The sequence below is a fragment of the Danio rerio genome, chromosome 17 (assembly GCF_052040795.2).
Source record: "Danio rerio strain M-AB ecotype USA chromosome 17, GRCz13ab, whole genome shotgun sequence".
Taxonomy (NCBI): Eukaryota; Metazoa; Chordata; class Actinopteri; order Cypriniformes; family Danionidae; genus Danio; species Danio rerio.
The window spans coordinates 49,663,663-49,680,586 of record NC_141037.1 but is presented as its reverse complement, the minus strand read 5'-3'; the positions used below and the strand labels follow the sequence as shown (position 1 = coordinate 49,680,586).

At 43.2% G+C, this 16,924-nt stretch overlaps 1 protein-coding gene across 2 annotated transcripts in view; it reads right to left on the bottom strand.

Moving 5' to 3' along the window:
- The window catches only part of tmem63c (transmembrane protein 63C), a 143,198-nt gene that overhangs the window by 26,738 nt on the left and 99,536 nt on the right, over nucleotides 1–16,924 (bottom strand). For both annotated transcript variants that reach the window (XM_087288322.1, NM_001159836.1), the window contains 4 exon segments: nucleotides 12,540–12,626; nucleotides 11,922–11,987; nucleotides 11,683–11,845; nucleotides 1,768–1,873 (listed from right to left, as the gene is read on the bottom strand). In XM_087288322.1, the coding sequence (XP_087144448.1) occupies nucleotides 1,768–1,873; nucleotides 11,683–11,845; nucleotides 11,922–11,987; nucleotides 12,540–12,626 (422 nt within the window).

Below are 16,924 nucleotides of genomic sequence, written 5' to 3'. Positions count from 1 at the left end.
TTTGCAAAAATACCTCAGCATTATAGGCCCTGCCTTGTGCAGTTCGAATGCTTCTGGAATCTACACGCTTACAATGGGGCATTCGTTGGGGGGGTGGGGGCAGTTCGTAGATGCCGCCCTCACTATTCCGCTCAAGGTGGCCGCCTAGAACGCCTCTATAGACGCGACAGCCCTGATAATACTTGTGAGAACCGGGTTCTGTGTACTATGGTGATAGTAACTACTATGATCCTATATCAATGTTGGCGACCCAGGGGTTTCACAGACCGTACCAAAATGTTGAGGATTGGGGGGAGATGGGGTGGTTAAAATTATGGGAGTTTCCAGAATAAATAACAAAATGAGTTGGTGGCTGGAGATGGGCCTGAAATACGGGAGACTCCCGGGAAAAACAGGAGTGTTGGCAGGTATGCTCACAAATACACTATGCACTCTGACTTCTTCAATAATGTTGATAAGCCGTGGGGGGCATTTTACTCTGTCTCACGCTGAACGCTGTCGACCAATTACAACATACTGATCCAATCATCGCAGATTAGCTTCACGCTAAGGATAGGTTTGGGAACAAATGAATCGCTGAACGAATCATAAATGCTTATTAAAAGACCATGAAAGTGTTTTTTTGACCTTGCATGCATATCAGCCTGGTGTTGGAGACTCTTAAAACCAAAATATGACCCTTTTTTAATGTATGATAGGGGCTCCTTAACTAGGCATGTTAGGGTATATAGGCAAGTTATTGTATAATGATGGTTTGTTTCGTAGACAATCAAAAAATATAATGCTTAACAGGGCTAATAATTTTGACCTTAAAGTGATTTTTAAAAAATTAAAAAACTGATTTTATTCTAGCCAAAATAAAACAAATAATACTTTCTCCAGAAGAAAAAAAATATTATAAGACATACTGTGAAAATTTCCTTGCTCTGGTAAACATCATTTGGGAAATATTTAAAAAATAAAAAATAAAAGGGGGGGCTAATAATTCTGACTTCAACTGTAGTTGAGACAGTGAAAACTTACCATGTTAAGTTCAATTAGCAAGTTTAGAGAGTGCAAGTTGTTTAAACTAACAAAATCATGTAGAAAAATCTAAAACGCAGAATCATCTTATTTTACAGAGCACCTTGGAAGTAAAGTAACTTGGTGAGTTAGTCAAAGTGCAAACAAACACTGACTGGCTAAGACATTTGTTATTCTGGGTTCATCAAACCCAAATATTGCTCTTAGGACCTTACCTCACAGGTATAGTATTTACCTGTTTACCCAGACCACACATGAATGCAAGTTGGCAGATAAATTCAGAAGTAAATGAAAAATGATGATGATGGATGTCAGCGTATAGTAAATAAACAGTCATGGTGTGTATTGGTGACAGAACAGGCGTGGAGTGGGCGTCTGGATCTTGGCTAGACGGGTCGCAGCGTCTGGAAGACTACAGCGGGTTCACACCTAGCGGCCATGTCACACCGCGATACTGAGATGTTGTTGGAGATACGGCTCTGACTCCCACACACTGACTGAGGTATCAGAACACTCACAGAGGTAGAAATGAAGGCTGACGGAAAGAAGAAATAAAGGCAGACAAAGAGAGAGCTGCAGGCAACAGAGGATATGAGAGCAAAAGAAACACACCACACAAATGGTGCAGAGGAGACAAATGGGTTTGAGCACAAATTAGGAGGAAAGAAGAATTGGGGCATGGAACAAGGAGTGCTAAAAGAAAAGGTCGGTTTGTGGTGAAGTAAAAAGCATACTCAGACTCACCAAAAGGTACGATGACGGGGCAGGTGATGCTGTAGGTCATGCTGACTGAAAATATACACATGGTCCAGGCGTATTCCAGACCAAACTGAAACTCATAGGCCTGACTCTGAGGGGAGAAAGGAGAAAGAGGTGGCTAAAGTATTTATTGGCTCTTTTTTTGGGAGTGCCTGATAATCATTTTCAGCCGTGATTATATGGAAAAAGAGCAAAATGCAGAAGCTTTACATATTTTTAGTGTTTAAAATAACAGTGAATGCAATTTAGAATGATTTGAATAAAAAATCATTAAAAAATAAATAAATTGCAGTGTCTGACAAAAAAGACAACCTTTAATTTCAAAATTATTAGCCCCTTTAAGCTATATATTTTTTCGATCTACCGAAGTCTACAGAACGAACCATCAATATACAATAACTTGCCTAATTACCCTAACCTGCCTAGTTAATCTAATTAACATAGTTAAGCCTTTAAATGTCACTTTAAGCTGTGTAGAAGTGTCTTGAAAAATATCTAGTCAAATATTGTTTACTGTCATCATGACAAAGATAAAATAAATCAGTTATTAGAAATGAGTTATTAAAACTATTTTGTTTAGAAATGTGTTGAAAAAAATCTCTCCATTAAACAGAAATTGGGGAAAAAATAAACAGGTTTAATAATTCAGGGGGGCTAATAATTTAGACTTCAACTGTGTGTGCGTGTGTGTTTGTGTGTGTGTGTATATATGATCAATATCACACTCGTAGCAGTGTGATATGGCTGTATATCAGCACTAGTGGGAGGCGTGCGTTGGCATGAAGCTGCAGGGCGACTGTCTTAGCGTCCCACCAGTGCCGATATACAGCCATATCGCACAGCTACGAGTGTGATATTGCGTTTATACAACAGTTTGATGGCACAATCGTGTATATAAAAAAGAAAATCAAAAACGGAGAGTCTAAAACCCTTTTGTATTAGGAACTACTTTTTTCCGCCCTTCACTCACATCTGCAGCTGACGTCAGAACAGCAGAAGCCATTACTAATTTACCAACGTCACTTTAGAGCTGGTATTTGAATGATCCTCTATAGCGTAATTTCTAAAGTGATGATAAAACGGCTGATTTTGCTCACATTTTAAGATTATGAGTCTGAATGTGACATTAAATACCATCCATCAACAGAGATATCGTTCGAGGTTACAGAAGTAACCCTTCGTTCCCCGAGGAGGGGAACGGAAGTGCCATGAATGGGAGGATTCGTATCAGAAGCCGCTTATCTGGAGAGTATTGAACGGGCCAATGAATGAAATTAATTGGCAGCGTAAGCTTGCGCAGGTGTGCGACATCTGCAATCATCTCAGCATATAAGCACACCTGAAGCCAGCAGACGCCATCCTTTTAAGCTGAAGAGACTTTCAAACAGCTAAGGGACAGTCATTATGACGACGGAATATGGCACTTCCGTTCCCCTCCTCGGGGAACGAAGGGTTACTTCTGTAACCTCGAACGTTCCCCTTCGGTTGGGGAACTTCAGTGCCATGAATGGGAGAATATGGAAAGCGCCATAATGACTGCACCTTACCAACACCCCCGATGAGGAGATAGTCAAGCAAGCGTGACGCACCCACATCATGGGGGGCGCGGTCCTCCAACGTGTCCCTGGCCCTAATTTATCCTACTTCAACAGAAGTTTTACGGAATTAGATATATTTTTTGGGAAGTCGTGAGCATCTAGATAATTCTAGGAAATACGACAGTACGTTGGGAAGCGTGCAATCCCGATAGGGAGGACGCTGCGGAGGCCATCCGTTACCCAAGGGGGGGATAGATGGCAGAATTTACCTATGGACTAGCCCTAAAAAGGGGGAGTACGCATAGCAAAGAGTGGTTAGCGGAGAGGGAAGACACGGGTCCGCCCAGGGGGGGGACTTAACCGTGGCGGAATAAGCATATGGGATCGCCTAGTGGGGATCACGCATAGCAGGCACCTATACCCAAAACGCGGGCTGACCAGCGGGCAGACCTACAACGTAGTGGGCCAGCAAGTGACTCCTCCGCTGAGTCAGTGCTGGGGGCCACGGAGGAATCTGCAGGGCTCACCTGACGGGGAACTTTACTGACAGATAAAAAAGGCGCACGTACCTCCGTGTTAGGGAGAATGGCGCAGCAAGCGTGTTTCAACACCCTACCGAGTTGTCCCTCAATCACCAAAGGGTTACCTAATACCCTTGAGGAAACCGGCTCCACTCGCAGATTGTAAAACCTTGCAAATGTGTTGGGTGTCGCCCAGCCCGCAGTTTTACAGATGTCTGTTAGAGAGGCGCCGCATGCACGCGCCCAAGAGGATGCAACGCTCCGAGTGGAGTGTGCACGTACTCCCGGGGGACACGGCTGACCTCGACTCGAATAAGCGAGTGAAATGGCATCCACAATCCAGTGGGATAATCTTTGTTTCGATACGGCACTTCCCTGCTGCCGACCGCCATAACAGACAAAGAGCTGCTCAGATGATCTAAAATTCTGAGTACGGTCCACATAAATGCGCAGAGCGCGAACTGGACAAAGTAAAGAAAGGGCTGGGTCTGCCTCCTCCGGGGGCAGCGCTTGCAGGTTCACTACCTGATCTCTAAAGGGGGTGGTAGGAACCTTGGGCACATAACCGGGGCGGGGTCTCAGGATAACGTGAGAGTAATCCGGCCCGAATTCCAGGCACGAGTCACTGACCGAAAATGCCTCCAGGTCCCCGACCCTCTTGATGGAGGCCAACGCAACCAGCAGAGCTGTCTTCAGGGACAGAAATCTTAGAGATACTGATTCGAGTGGCTCAAAGGGATCGGATCGCAGACTCGTGAGAACGAGGGCGAGATCCCAAGAGGGCATGAGAGGGGGGCGAGATGGATTAATTCGCCTAGCACCCCTAAGGAACTGGATGACCAGGTTATGCTTTCCCACGGTGCCGCCAGCTACCGCGCTATGATAAGCGGAGATGGCGGCCACGTAAACCTTGAGAGTGGAGGGCGACAGCCTGCTGTCCAACTTCTCTTGAAGGAAAGAGAGCACAACACTAATCTGGCAATTTCGGGGGTCTTCTCTGCGAGAGACGCACCATTCAGTGAATAGACTCCACTTCAGGGCGTAGGCGCGCCTCGTGGAGGGGGCTCTAGCCTGAGTGATGGTATTAACCACCGCAGTCGGTAGGTTACCCAAGTCTTCCTCGCGTCTAGGGACCACACGTGGAGGTTCCAAAGATCGGGGCGAGGGTGCCAGATGGTGCCCTGTCCCTGAGAGAGTAGGTCCTCTCTCAAAGGGATCCGCCAGGGGAGGGCCGTCGCGAGGAGTGAGAGCTCTGATATCCAGGTCCGGTTGGGCCAAAGGGGCGCAACTAGCAGAACCTGTTCCTCGTCCTCCCTGACCTTGCACAGAAACTGCGCGAGCAGGCTCACTGGGGGAAACGCATACTTGCGCATGCCCCGAGGCCAGCTGTGGGCCAGTGCATCCGTGCCGAGAGAGCCCTCGGTCAGGGAAAAAAACAACTGGCAGTGAGCGTTCTCGGGGGAAGCAAACAGATCGATCTGGGCCTCCCCGAATCGCGCCCATATCAGCTGAACAGACTCGGGGTGGAGTCTCCATTCTCCAGGGCGTAACAGCTGTCGTGAGAGCGCATCGGCTGCACGATTGAGCGTGCCTGGGACGTGAATGGCGCGCAGCGATTTCAGCCGCGGGTGACTCCAGAGGAGCAGACGGCGGGCGAGCTGAGACATGCGGCGAGAGCGCATACCCCCCATGCGGTTGATATACGCCGCCGCCGCCGTACTGTCCGTCCTGACCAGCACGTGTTGCCGCTCCAGCACCGGTAAAAAGCGGTGGAGAGCGAGGAACACTGCCAACAGCTCTAGGCGATTGATATGCCAATGCAGCTGGGCACCCTTCCAGAGGCCCGCAGCCGCATGCCCGCGACACACGGCCCCCCAACCCGTGTTGGAAGCGTCTGTTGAAACAACAACATGGCTGGACGCCTGTCCTAGAGGCACACCGGCCTGTAGGAACGAGGGGTCGTTCCAAGGGCTGAGGGCGCGGCGACACAGCGCAGTAACCGAGACCCGGTGTGTGCCCGCGTGCCATGCGCGTCTGGGGACCCGATCGTGAAGCCAGTGCCGAAGTGGTCTCATATGGAGCAACCCGAGCGGCGTGACGGCGGCTGCGGATGCCATATGCCCCAGGAGCCTCTGAAAGAACTTCAGTGGGACCACTAGTTTGCTGTCGAGCTCCCTCAGACAGTTCAGCAACAGGCGAGCGCGTTCCTCGGAGAGGTGCGCTACCATGGTGATCGAGTCCAGCTCCATCCCAAGAAAAGAAATCCTCTGCACGGGGGCGAGTTTGCTCTTTTCTCGGTTGACCTGAAGCCCCAGTAGGCGGAGATGCCGAAGCACCTCGTCCCTGTGCACAATCAATTGCTCCCGCGAGTGGGCTAAAATCAGCCAGTCGTCGAGATAACTGAGTATGCGAATGCCCGCGAGCTGAAGGGGCGCTAGGGCACCCTCCGCGAGTTTGGTGAAGACCCGCGGAGACAGGGAGAGCCCGAAGGGGAGGACCTTGTACTGCCACGCTCGACCCTCGAACGCAAACCGCAGAAATTGGCGGTGGCGTGGAAGAATGGAGACATGGAAATACGCGTCCTTCAGGTCTATGGCTGCAAACCAATCCCGAGGACGAACGCATTGGAGAATGCGCCTCTGCGTGAGCATTCTGAACGGCAGCTTGTGCAGACAGCGGTTCAAAACGCGCAGATCTAGGATTGGCCGTGACCCACCGCTCTTTTTGGGTACGATGAAGTATGGGCTGTAAAACCCACTCTCCATCTCGGCTGGAGGAACCGGCTCGATTGCACCCTTCGCCAGGAGGGCAGCAATCTCCTCTCGCAAGACAGGGGCGGACAGGGGGTTGACCCTGGAGAAATACACGCCCGTAAACTTGGGGGGCCGTTTCGCGAACTGAATCGCGTAACCGAGTCTGATTGTGCGTATGAGCCACCGCGAGGGGCTGGCCCGCGCTAACCAGGCAGGCAGAGCCCTCGCTAATGGAGTCATCGCTACAATCACTGACGTACCAGCGGTGGGGCAGCGCGGAGTGGGTGTGCTGATCCGGGAAGCACGAGGGTCCCGCAGAAAAGCTGGAGGAGAGCGATTCGCTCTGGCTCCGCACCCTGACTCCGGAGAGGGGGCTGGAGGGCTGAGGGAAGGGAGACCGTCCCCCCAGCGCTCGTGAGCCACTGGCGAAGCACGTAGAGTCTGCGAGCCGGAAGGCAGCGCGTCCCGGACTGGCAGAACTCGTGCAGTCACATCCGGGGAAGGGAAAAAGTGCTCTTTTACTGATGTTTTGGTGGCACTGAAAAGTACCGTTGTTATCGGGGCCCCACCCTCCAGCGGGGAAAGAGCAAGTTTCCTCTTCTCCGGATGGCCTGTCTCAGGGACGCTTCGCGGTCCGTTTACCGGACTTAACGGCGCCCTGGGCAGGAGGGGCTGCCTGCTTTCGAGGTGAACGCAGCGCCCGCTTGGCCGGAGGCGCAGGCGGGGCAGCACTCGTTGGCGGGCGCCCTCGGCGAGGAACAGCGGAGGTGGATGGCTCGGCGGGCGGAGTGGGCTTACGGCCACGCCGATAGATGACATTGCCCATCGCATCCGACTGCTCTTTCACCGCCTTGAATTCCTGGGTGAATTCACCGACGGTGTCGCCGAACAGGCCAGCCTGGGATATGGGCGAGTCAAGAAAGCGAACTTTGTCAACGTCGCGCATATCGGCCAGGTTTAGCCAGAGGTGGCGTTCCTGAACCACAAGTGTGGACATCGTCCTCCCCAGCGCACACGCGGCGGACTTAGTAGTCCGAAGAGCATAGTCGGTCGCGGTGCGCAGCTCATGTAATAAGCTTGGGTTGGACCCGCCCTCGTGCAGCTCGGCCAGCGCCTGCGCTTGGTAGCGCTGGTAGGTGGCCATCGCGTGCAAAGCAGAAGCAGCCTGGCCCGCAGCCTTATAAGCTCTGGCTCCGAGGGAGGCAGACAACCTACAGGCTTTGGACGGGAGGCGGGGCAAACCCCGCCACGTAGAGGCGCCGCGCGGACAAAGATTGACCGCGATAGCGCGCTCCACTGACGGGATCGCCTCATACCCCCTGGCAGCTCCGCCGTCAAGGGCGGTGAGGGCGGAGGCACTCGCAGCACGGGCAGAGAAAGGTGCCCTCCAGGACTGCGTGAGCCTACTGTGCACTTCCGGGAAGAAGGGGACGAGAGGCTTCGAAGGCTTCGCCTTCTGGTCCTCTATGTAGCACCCATCTAGTCGGTCCGGCCGCGGAGCTGGGGGATAAACCATCTCCAACCCCACGGCCGAAGCAGCCCGGGAAAGCACGGCTAACATGTCCGCTTCAGGATCCGATTTGACAGCGCTCACCTGCCCGGAGGGGGCGAGCGGGTCCGGATCTTCGTCGGACAGTGAAAGCCCACCCTCCGATGCCGCGGAGGACATCTGATCTCCGGTGTCAGCGAGTGTGAGAGCTACCATCTGGTTAGACGGATCACTCTCACCACCCGAAGCTTGGATGGAGCGCCGTGAGGAGCGAGAGGTCCGCGAGCCCGTGGGCGGCGGATTAGCTCCCGCTGAAACCCTCAGATCTGCCCGAGCGCCCGCTGCTTTTTTAGAACAGGAGGCAACTGGGGTGGCTCGCTCTCTTGCGAAAGTTAGCCGCGATCTTAGCTGTGCAACGGTCATGGCATCGCAATGACGACATGAACCGCCCGCGAGCACCGCATTAACATGCTGGACCCCCAAACATGCAATGCAGTGATCGTGTCCATCATCCGGAGACAGGAAACCCCCGCATCCAGAAACGCACAGTCGGAGCGCCATCCTGAAAAGGACGTGCTGCACGACTGTGTTGCTCTTTTAGGAAAGTTGCAACTATACGCACCGCTCTGGAGGACCGGACCCAAAGAACCGCAGGCAAGGGAGTAACCCAGCTCGACCGTCTGCCACCGCGAAGACCCACTCTGGACCGGGAGACACACTCGTTCGCTCTGAAGTGCTGATCAGCAAGAGGAACCCTCATCGACTCACTCAGAAAGGATCTGAAGCGAAAAGGATGGCGTCTGCTGGCTTCAGGTGTGCTTATATGCTGAGATGATTGCAGATGTCGCACACCTGCGCAAGCTTACGCTGCCAATTAATTTCATTCATTGGCCCGTTCAATACTCTCCAGATAAGCGGCTTCTGATACGAATCCTCCCATTCATGGCACTGAAGTTCCCCAACCGAAGGGGAACTCAGCATTTACCCGAAGACTTTAAGGAATGAAAAAAAAAGGAGACAAACTATTTCGGTCTTCCTATTGGCCTTAATGCATTTCTCCCAAGTACTGTCGATAACATACATGCCAGTCAGCGAAAATAAATAGGCAAAAGGAAAAGAAAAAGACATCTGTTGCAAAATAAAATGTTACATTATTCAAATAAAAGAATGATACAGCGGTAGAGCGACCATAACACACTCCTCCTCAGAGCATGCCAGAACTGAACTGAGCTCCTATACATGTGTGCTTACATCTCAAAAGTAAAACAACCACAGATGAAGTCCTCTTAAAGAGGACATAACATTTATACACAATGCATATCAAACATTAAGCGACCATTACAATATCACAATAATTAACCCAGAAAAAAGCAGCGCAATCACTACCAGACTGCTGTTGTGATAAGGACGAACGAGGCTGAATCGAGCTTCTTATTTGCAGCTTCTTATTGACTCTATTCGGTCCACCCTAAAAACCCCAACGCTTCTGTTTCGTGCGCAAGAAACAAGAAAACACACAGTTTTAACCTTCTAAGCAAGGACTTGTTATGCGGTCCTGGCACCATCTTGTGGCTAGACAACGTCAACCATCTTTGACTAATGGACACCGACGCACGGTCTCTCAGAAATGATAAATATTTTAAAATAGGCACTATCCTTATAAATAAACTGCATAGTTGATATTTAAACAACTACATTCTTGACTAAAATAGCCTCAAAATTACATTATGTTGCCTAACAGCAGGAATATTTGTCAAACTGTAGAGCATCCTCTGCTTGTATGTGGGCGGAGTAATACACAAAGGTGAAGAGGCCTTTGTGTGCTGTTGCTGGCAAAATATCTCACGACTGTCAGCCAATCAGGTTTAAGAACCAGACAAAACTGTTGTGTATTAGGGAGGCCATGACTCTCAATATAATATTGAACCGCTAGTATGACATTCACGGTTTAATACACACTTGTGAATTGCGGTTTTCTTGGTTTTGCATTTAAATAATTTATGTGCGTTTTATATCGCCCCAAATTGACTGTGTGTGTGTGTGCCTGTAAGTCTATGAGCTGAGATGAGGAAACTCCTCCCCGCGAGTAAATATCCTATCATTATGCTCTAAAGTTAGTGGGTGCGTCACCATCATTCCACACTTTAATATGGCAAGCGGCAGTGAAGTGAGGCTGAGGCAACAGTACAAGGAAGCGACAGCGTCTTTCAAATCTGCGGTGTGAAGACATTTCGGTTTTGCCGGTAAGTATAATGCCAACAAAAGAAAAAACGGTGAACAAAAAATAACTGTGTGCAAGCATTGTTTTACATGTATAACCATAACTGCACATCTGCAGTGCCATCACCCAGTAATATCACTGTCTGAAGGCAGGATAGCAGAGAAGGTAATAAAGTCCAAATAGCAACAATCCCTCGCTGAATCATTCCAGCTAACAAACCCAACTGGTTCCGAAAGACACATAAAAATAACACAGGCAGTGCGAGTGTTTATTGTTTAAGATTTGCAGCCGTTTTCGGTGATTGGAGATGCAGGCTTTTGTCATCTTATAAAAGCACTCGATCCGTGTTTACTTATTACAGTCTCACATTTTTTTCAGCACTAAGATAATTAAGATGGTTTATTTATGTTTCCTTAAGTGCAAATAGGTTTATTTGAAATGGCCAATTTATCTTTATTAACTTCACATGCATGTTTATTTTCAAAATGTAGGATTTTATGTGTTCCCCAGTTTGTACAGGCTACCAGCAGCTGTGAGATTTCAGATTTTTATTTTTATATATACAATACACTAGGAACTAGTGTACTTTTCTTGGCTTTTAAGTAAAAAAAAATGAGTACTGCAATAAATCGTTATTATTATTTTTTCTCCTTAACCTACAGTTCCTTTTGCCTATAGAATAAAAAAAAAATGTGTTAAGCCATGAGAACCGAACCGAAAACAGTGTTAAAAAAACGAGGTATGTATTAAACCGTGGGCTAAATGTATTGTTGCATCCCCAATAGATCTTGTGGTCTGGTGCATCTCAGTGTGCTTTTAGCTTAGCTTAGCATAAATCATTGAATAGAATTAGAGCATCTCACAATGCCTGAAAATTGTCCGCAGCTATTTAACCAAGTAAGAGCACAATATCATTGATTCTTGCTAATTATGGCAGAATGAAAGCATAGTTCGTAGCTATATAATCATACAAGATGACAACTTTTCATTTTCAGACGCTCTTAGCACAAAAGTGTTCAGCTTTAAATAGGAAAATTATTCAAGCAGTTTTTTGATTTACACTAGTCCAATTCATGATATTTTCTAAGCTAAGCTAAAAGTGCTTCCATCAGACCTAGAGATTGGCTAAATGATTTAAAACATGGTAAAACTCAACTGTTTAACTCTAAGCAGTTATAAAATGAGTCTATTTTTAAAAAGTCTTTCTTTAAGACTGGATAAGTAGCAGGTGAAAATCCAGCTTTGCTAACACAGAAATTAGTATGATTATTTTAAATTGTAATCATTTTCATTATATCTGTTTTTACGGTATTTTTGATTCAATAGTTTCAGCAATGGTGAACAGAAGAGACACAACTCACTGTACGGACTCACTCACTATTTTAACATGGATGCACTCGGCTTTAGATTTGGCAAAACAAAGGCGGAGAGAGTACACCAGCAGAGCAGGAATACGCAGAAGCTCCATCGCTGTCCCGATCAGACTGGACGTGATCACATAATTCACAAAAAACGCCCCGTTATCAGGCAAAAACACACACCTGATGAGATTAAAAAAAGCAATGTTAATAACCATTTATAAATAAACGAACCAAGAGCTATAATTTAAGAACTTACTGAAACTTTACATCTGTTTCATCTAAAAAGCGGACGTCAAAAAGCCACCTGAAGAACAAATTCAAGCTGGGGAGCAGAAAAGAAGACATGAAACATATAATACTGTGCAGATAACACTTCTTCACAAAAACATCTCAGTAGTTATTTGACATAAACTACTTATTAGCAATGTATTTTACAGAGTTTAATAATCTTTTGCTACTGTTAATTAACAAGAACACAACAGTTTAATGCTTGTTCATGTTTGTTAACAGTTCATTCACTGTTCAGTAAATGTGAGCAACTTATAAAAGTAACAATCATTAGGAAATTATTAGAAAAATGCACCTTTAACTGTTTAAACATCCAAAAATACACCTTTAAATGTTTCATTAATAATTATGGTATGCTTTAAAAGGCTTATTTAAAGACTAAGGGGGTCTGCATAAGTAGGACATCCTTATTTATTATTGACTCACATCTAGTATTGTATATAAAGATTTTGTTTTTCTGAGACAAACTTATATCTTTCACAAAACTAACAAAGATATACGTTTTAAAATGCGAAAAAATAAGATGCTTTTACTGATGTTTTATTACAGCATATAATGATTTCATTTTAGAATACAGGATGTTTACCTGGACAGACCCAGTGATGGTAGAATGATTACCATGAAGACAAGCAGTAAAAAGCATTTGTGCATGGTGACCTGATTCTCACCGGACCTGAAGGAGACACACATAAAAAAATACTGATTACAACTGAACTGATTGATTGATTGATTGATTAATTGATTAACTGATTGATTGATATAACTTTGTTAAATTAGATCTGATTGTATATATATATATATATATATATATATATATATATATATATATATATATATATATACAAACAGACAAGACATAATTCACATATATAGATTCAAAAAATAGATTTATGTAAAAGATTCACATTTTCATATTTACATGAACCTTTTTTAGTTCTAAGACAGCCTGATGTCCAAATTAATGTTTTGATCTTTCAATTGAATAAATCCTGGAACTTTTAAATCAAAGTTTAGACTGAACAATGTTCTTTGGCAGCCTGGTGAGGTTCTTGTGATAAGAAAGATTTTCAAGATTTTTCCAACTAACTTTGAGCAGATTTTAGTCTTCGGTTTCACAGAAAAACTCACATACTGTACCAAACAGACCTACAATACTGTAAAACACACTTAATTACAGAAATTAAGAAAAGTAGAAATAATCTTTGATGCTGCAAAAGATAAAATAATAATAATAATTTCTCTGCTATAGCCTATATTACACAAACTATCAATGTGATCTTTTCATGATACTTTTCAGGATTTTTTGTTGTATATTATTACACCTAAATACTTAAATACACCAATATATATATATATATATATATATATATATATATATATATATATATATATATATATATATATATATATATATATATATATATATATAGTTGAAGTCAGAATCATTAGCCCCTCTTCTGTCTACACCGTAAAAAAAAAAAATGGTTGTGACCTGTTTAACAGTAAGTTTCTTTAATATATATGGTGTATAACTATATAATAAGCGTAAATTGACTTTTCCATAATTCCCTGCATGACACTTCACTTTGTATATTCTTAACTTAAGTTGTGTATAGTGTTTCAAAACACTGGTGTATAAATGTACCATATTTTTTAACAGTTAAATTCTGGCAACCACAGCTGCAGTTATTTTTATTGTGAATTTTATGGATTTTCTTTTCACAGTGTACCAATTAAAATACATTTATTAAATAATAAATAACACAACAAATACATGTTTCAAGAGAATTTTAAATAGACCAAAATTATTTGAAAATAAACTGTCAAAATATGGGTAAATTAATGTTCCATTGTATTTGTCATTTAGTAAAACATATTGTATATGCATATTTATGTGAATATGTATACATTCATATCTATAAATAAAGCAACATGCCTATTCAAATATACAAAAAGTAATTTTTAAGACTTGAAGTATTAATTCCCACCATGAGCTAATGGCTTGTTACCTGTCTATTAATAAGATTTTGGCTGGTTATTAATGCTTATAAAGTATCATCTTATTCTACATCCCTAATCATACCCCTAAACCTAACAACAACCTATTAATAAGCAGCAAGTTTAGTAAAGTAAAAATCTTGGTTTTCTAATAGAGAATTGCACCTTCAGATAAAGTAGGACAAAATAAAATAAATTAAATAAACAAAATACAAAGTGATCATATTAAATTTACTATATAATGTACATTTAATACAAATTGTTATATTACAAATGATGACAAATGGGTAATTTTAGGAATAGTGGCAAAGTAAAAAGATTTAAAATCACAATAAATTAACACATATGGGGATTCACTGTGGTTCTTAAATAGATTTCTTTTTTTAAACATGTTATCATAAACCTATTGAATCAATTACTTTCCATACTATATACTGTATATATCATGCATTTCCACACCAGTTCTTATACTATATACTGATGGAGTTTTTCTCAATCCCAGTTCTTCCTGAATGTAATTAATTTCCTAAAATGCAAATAAAGGAAGTAAACACTCCAAATTGGATTTTAGGTTGACTTGCATAATAATGATTAAAGTGTTTCAGTCAAGTGCTGCAGGTAGAGCAGCTGCACAATGCAGAGGGTTTGATCCGCACGAACCATAATATGACTGTGTGAAAGATGCCGCCAGTGTGCATATGATTATATTCCCTTGTTATGATCACTATGACAACAAGCTTGGAGAGGCAGGATGAGGGACATCATGTGAACGTGTTGTGCATCGGTGGGTGGGAGTCTGGGTTGGGGGATGTTCTGCAGTTATGCAATATGTTTGTGCGCTGATATATGAACGTGTTTATGCAGTGGATTTCACTTGAAATAAGTTTTAATTGTATTTTTGGCTATATTAACGAGATATTTGCACCCCAAAAATGAAAAAAGACCTCATCATTTACTCGTTCAAGTGGTTTTAAACTTTTACAAATGTCTTTCTTCTTTTAAAAACAAAAGGAGATACTCTGAAGAATGTATAAAACATGCAGACATTGACTTCCATAGTAGAAACAAAACTATGTATAAAATACTATGGACGCAAATGGCTGCTGCTTTTCAACATTCTTCAAAATATCTTCTTTTGGGTTCAACAGAAGAACAAAACTCAAACGTTTTTGGAACAAGTAAAGGGTGAGGAGTTGATGACAAGATTAAAATTTTTTGGTGAACTCTCTCTTTATGGTGATTGTAGGTATTTATATTTTAGAATATAAAAGAGGCCATATTCTTCATGTTGTCTTTAATATTATCTTAATTTACTGTATGTTTAGCTGAGTAAATAAATGCAGTTCTAACTTGACAGAATTTTCATTATCTTCAAAGTATGTGTTGATAAGTGTGCAAGTCAGAGGAATGCTGGGATGTTATCAGGAAGGGGGCTAAACTTCAGTCTGAGTTGCTTTTTGTGTATTTGTTTTAAATAATAACCATTTGTGGTTTACTGAATTTTATTGGATTACTCTTTTTTTGGTCATTTAATCTGATTACACTTACAGTTCTCAGTCACTTTGATCCATGTCTCAGATCCGAATTGAAATTCTCAAAATTCCCTGTTCAATCTTCAGATCTTGGTGTTACATGTGCACATCAGAAAAGCAGTTTCTCATTCCTTTGAAAAAGTTGCAAATGCTTTTGTACATCCATGCAAATGATTATGTACAATTCTCTGATGTTTGCTACATTATCTGCTTATGTCACATTGGTCACATTGATGTGAAAATGTATTATTTTGGTCTCTGTTGAGAGTCTCCCCACAACATTTAATCTATTGTTCATGGCATAAGTCTTCACATGCAAAAGTGACTGAACAAGTTGTTATAATATTCTGTCATAATGCATTTTTCTATACATTATTTATTGAGCTTTGATAATGTGAAATATTTGGCTGATGCCTGTATGATTTTTAAAATTTTAAATGGATATGCTCCATCTCCATTATGTGAGTTTGTGACACACAAGAACAATAATGGTCAAGCAGCACGATCTGTTCCCAGGGGAGACTGTGCTGTGCAGTTTAGATGTACAACTTTTGCACGATCAGTCTTCTCAGTTAGAGCCTGTCATTTTTGGAACACACTTATGATTGACTTAAGGGGTGTTACAAATTATTCAACTTTCAAATACAAGTTAAAGAAATGGCTAAAAGCAAATCAAGTTTGTAATCATGTGTAATTTTTTTGTCTAACATTTTAAGTAATTCTTATCACATGTTTTTATCCGTTTGTCATATGTAACTTTACTGTTTTTGTATGTGTGATGATGTGTTTTTTTGATTTTAGGTTGCCTTTTAAAATCTGGCAGGGGGCCACAGATGAAAATTAGCCCTTCTGGCTAACTCTGGCTTATTTACAGTTTTACTGTTTATTAATGAGCATTGTTCCTGTTAAATACAATACATTCAAACTCAACATTTCCATTCAACTTTATTTCTAAATCTGTTTACAATTGATCAATTTCTCCCAGGTGAATCTTGACTTTTTCTAACGAAGGTCTAAAAGGAGGTTGTCCTATGGTCACATTTCTATTTTTGTTTTTCTTTGTGCTAAACAATGCTGTCTTTTCTTATCTGTATCACACTGACATGATCTGTCAAAAAATTACAGTACAAACAGCAAAACAAACAAAAAGGAATTTTGTTTTTTGTTTCTCGTTTACACCAGAACAGCCCTCCAGAGTACCCTATAGTATTGACAACATGACTAAGTAAATGAAAAGTGCTCGTATTTCTGACAGCACAGACCTGTTCATTAATACAGAAATTTAGTTTTGATAGATGAACTAAGGATTTTGAGCAGGAGACTGGCTTTTGCAGGTAATCCATGGTGTTTTGCTATTTGTCCACATTGTTTTTAAAAATATTTATGATATTTGTCAAGGCCACCAAGTTAAGTGCCCATCAGACATGCTAGAGGGCACTGT